Raw genomic sequence first — 2,009 nt, forward strand, 5'->3', positions numbered from 1 at the left:
ATTGAATAGTCCAAATGGGCCCATACTAGAACCATGTGTAATAATCGAATAGTTCAGACGGTTCCAATCTGAACTTGCCTGAACTATTCGATTAGTACAAACGGTTCCATACTAGAGCCATTTGTGATTATAGAATAGTCTAGAGAGCTTCAGCCTGGAGCCGTCTCTACAAATTATTTGTAGTTTATGAACTGTCTGTACAAATCTGATTTTTGTTTTGAAACCGTCTATACAGATTATCTATTGTTCATGAACTATCTATATAAACCTAATTTATACAAACATCTATATAAACCTAATTTATACAAATTCTTTACTATAGACGGTTTAAAAAAGTATTTCACACATGAATTCGAACCGTCTGTACAAATGTTTCTAAAACAGTAAAATATGGATGGTAATATCCATCCATATCACAAATCTATGTCTTGATGGACTAAATATTTCAAATGTGAAAGTTTAAATCTTGAATATGTACGTGTAGCACAGAATATTCATTTGCTTTCTGGTAGTTAATCTATATGGGCTTTATGTATGTGCTTTGTGTTTAGTGGTGACGTTCATCAACGAGGGGCAGCGCAGCCATCGTTGGTCGACACTCGGCGACTTGGCGCCCCCCGAATCCCCGATTTCCGCGTGCGAGGGTGCGAACATGTAGTGCGAGTACGACAGGCGTCACGGGAATCGGCCCCGTCGCCTTGTCACAAGGTTTCAGGGAAAGGGAATAAAAAATATTTGTCTTCTTAACAAAAAAAAAGGGAAAAAAAGGACTCCGTTTAAATGCCCTTGCTGCCGAACCGTATCCTCCTCTTCTACGCCAGGCAAAGCAATCACGTCTCCCATATCCACCGTTCCAAACCCCTCTTCGTTTCCGACGCAATCACCGAGCACTGATTCATCCTAGAGCCCCCGATCCAGCCATGGCGAGATCCCTCCTCCTGCTCGTCCTCCTCATCACACTCGCCGTCGCCGCCGTCGGCCCCGCCCGCGCGGGCCGGGTGCTGGGCGGGTGGAGCCCGATCCCGGACATGGGCGACGCGCGCATCCAGGAGCTCGGCGGGTGGGCCCTGGCGCAGGCGAAGCAGGAGAGGCTGGCCAGCGACGGGCTGCGGTTCCGCCGCGTGGTGCGCGGCGAGCAGCAGGTGGTGTCCGGGATGAACTACCGCCTGTACATCGACGCGGCGGACGCCTCGGGGAGGAGCGCGCCGCCGTACGTGGCCGTCGTGTACGAGCAGGTCTGGACCAACACCCGCCAGCTCACCTCCTTCAAGCCGGCGATCCGCGGCTACTGATGATCCGGCTTCCGCCCGGCCATCCGACGCCGCGTATCGGAGCGACCGGCGACGTCAGCGTCCTTTCGTATACCGGTTAATTACATCTAATACTATGCGTTTACTATAAGTGAGTGCGTGTTACTACTCGTTGTTGTGTGATTAATCTGTGAGCCTTGTGGACTAGCATGCACCTGATCGTGAATATGTACTAGTAGTAGTAGATTATACTGGTATGATAACGTTGTAATCAACGTTTTGTGTCTTGACTGTGTGTGTGGAGTTATGGTGATCGTCTCGTGAGACCGGGGGTCCACGTGCTGCTTATACTTCATACCAGGCATACATATCTTGAAGTACCTGGAACAGTAGTAAGGCACGTGAAGCCTCAGGAACCGGATATGCTCCTCTAGTGTCAAACAGCTGGAATAATTTGGACGTAGGTGTTTCCTTTTTAATAAAAATAAAAGTTCCTCAATCTGGCATGGAGGATCATAGTTTCTGAATGTTGGGGATAGTCTCATAGACCTCTTTTTGAGCTAGGTTAAAAGTCTCTCCGAGCACTGTTTACTAACAATCTATAATCGTTATGGTTATTGCATGTTGCAAGAATCCTTGATATGCCGAAGGTACTTTATGGGTGCTCGGCGTCTTCAAAGCGTGTCCGGATGCCGGTTTAGGCAAAGGCATCGACGGGCCTTCGGAAGTTGACCGAACATCTCCGTTGGGCTTTGTAAG

At 48.4% G+C, this 2,009-nt stretch overlaps 1 protein-coding gene across 1 annotated transcript; it reads left to right on the top strand.

Moving 5' to 3' along the window:
* The first annotated feature begins 784 nt into the window (after nucleotides 1-784).
* LOC133912763 (cysteine proteinase inhibitor 8-like) lies at nucleotides 785-1,749 on the top strand. The gene has a single exon (XM_062355667.1). The coding sequence runs from the start codon at nucleotides 921-923 to the stop codon at nucleotides 1,290-1,292; it is 372 nt and encodes a 123-aa protein (XP_062211651.1). The 5' UTR covers nucleotides 785-920; the 3' UTR covers nucleotides 1,293-1,749.
* The last annotated feature ends 260 nt before the right edge of the window (nucleotides 1,750-2,009 follow it).

This window comes from Phragmites australis, chromosome 3 (genome assembly GCF_958298935.1).
Source record: "Phragmites australis chromosome 3, lpPhrAust1.1, whole genome shotgun sequence".
NCBI classification, from domain to species: domain Eukaryota; kingdom Viridiplantae; phylum Streptophyta; class Magnoliopsida; order Poales; family Poaceae; genus Phragmites; species Phragmites australis.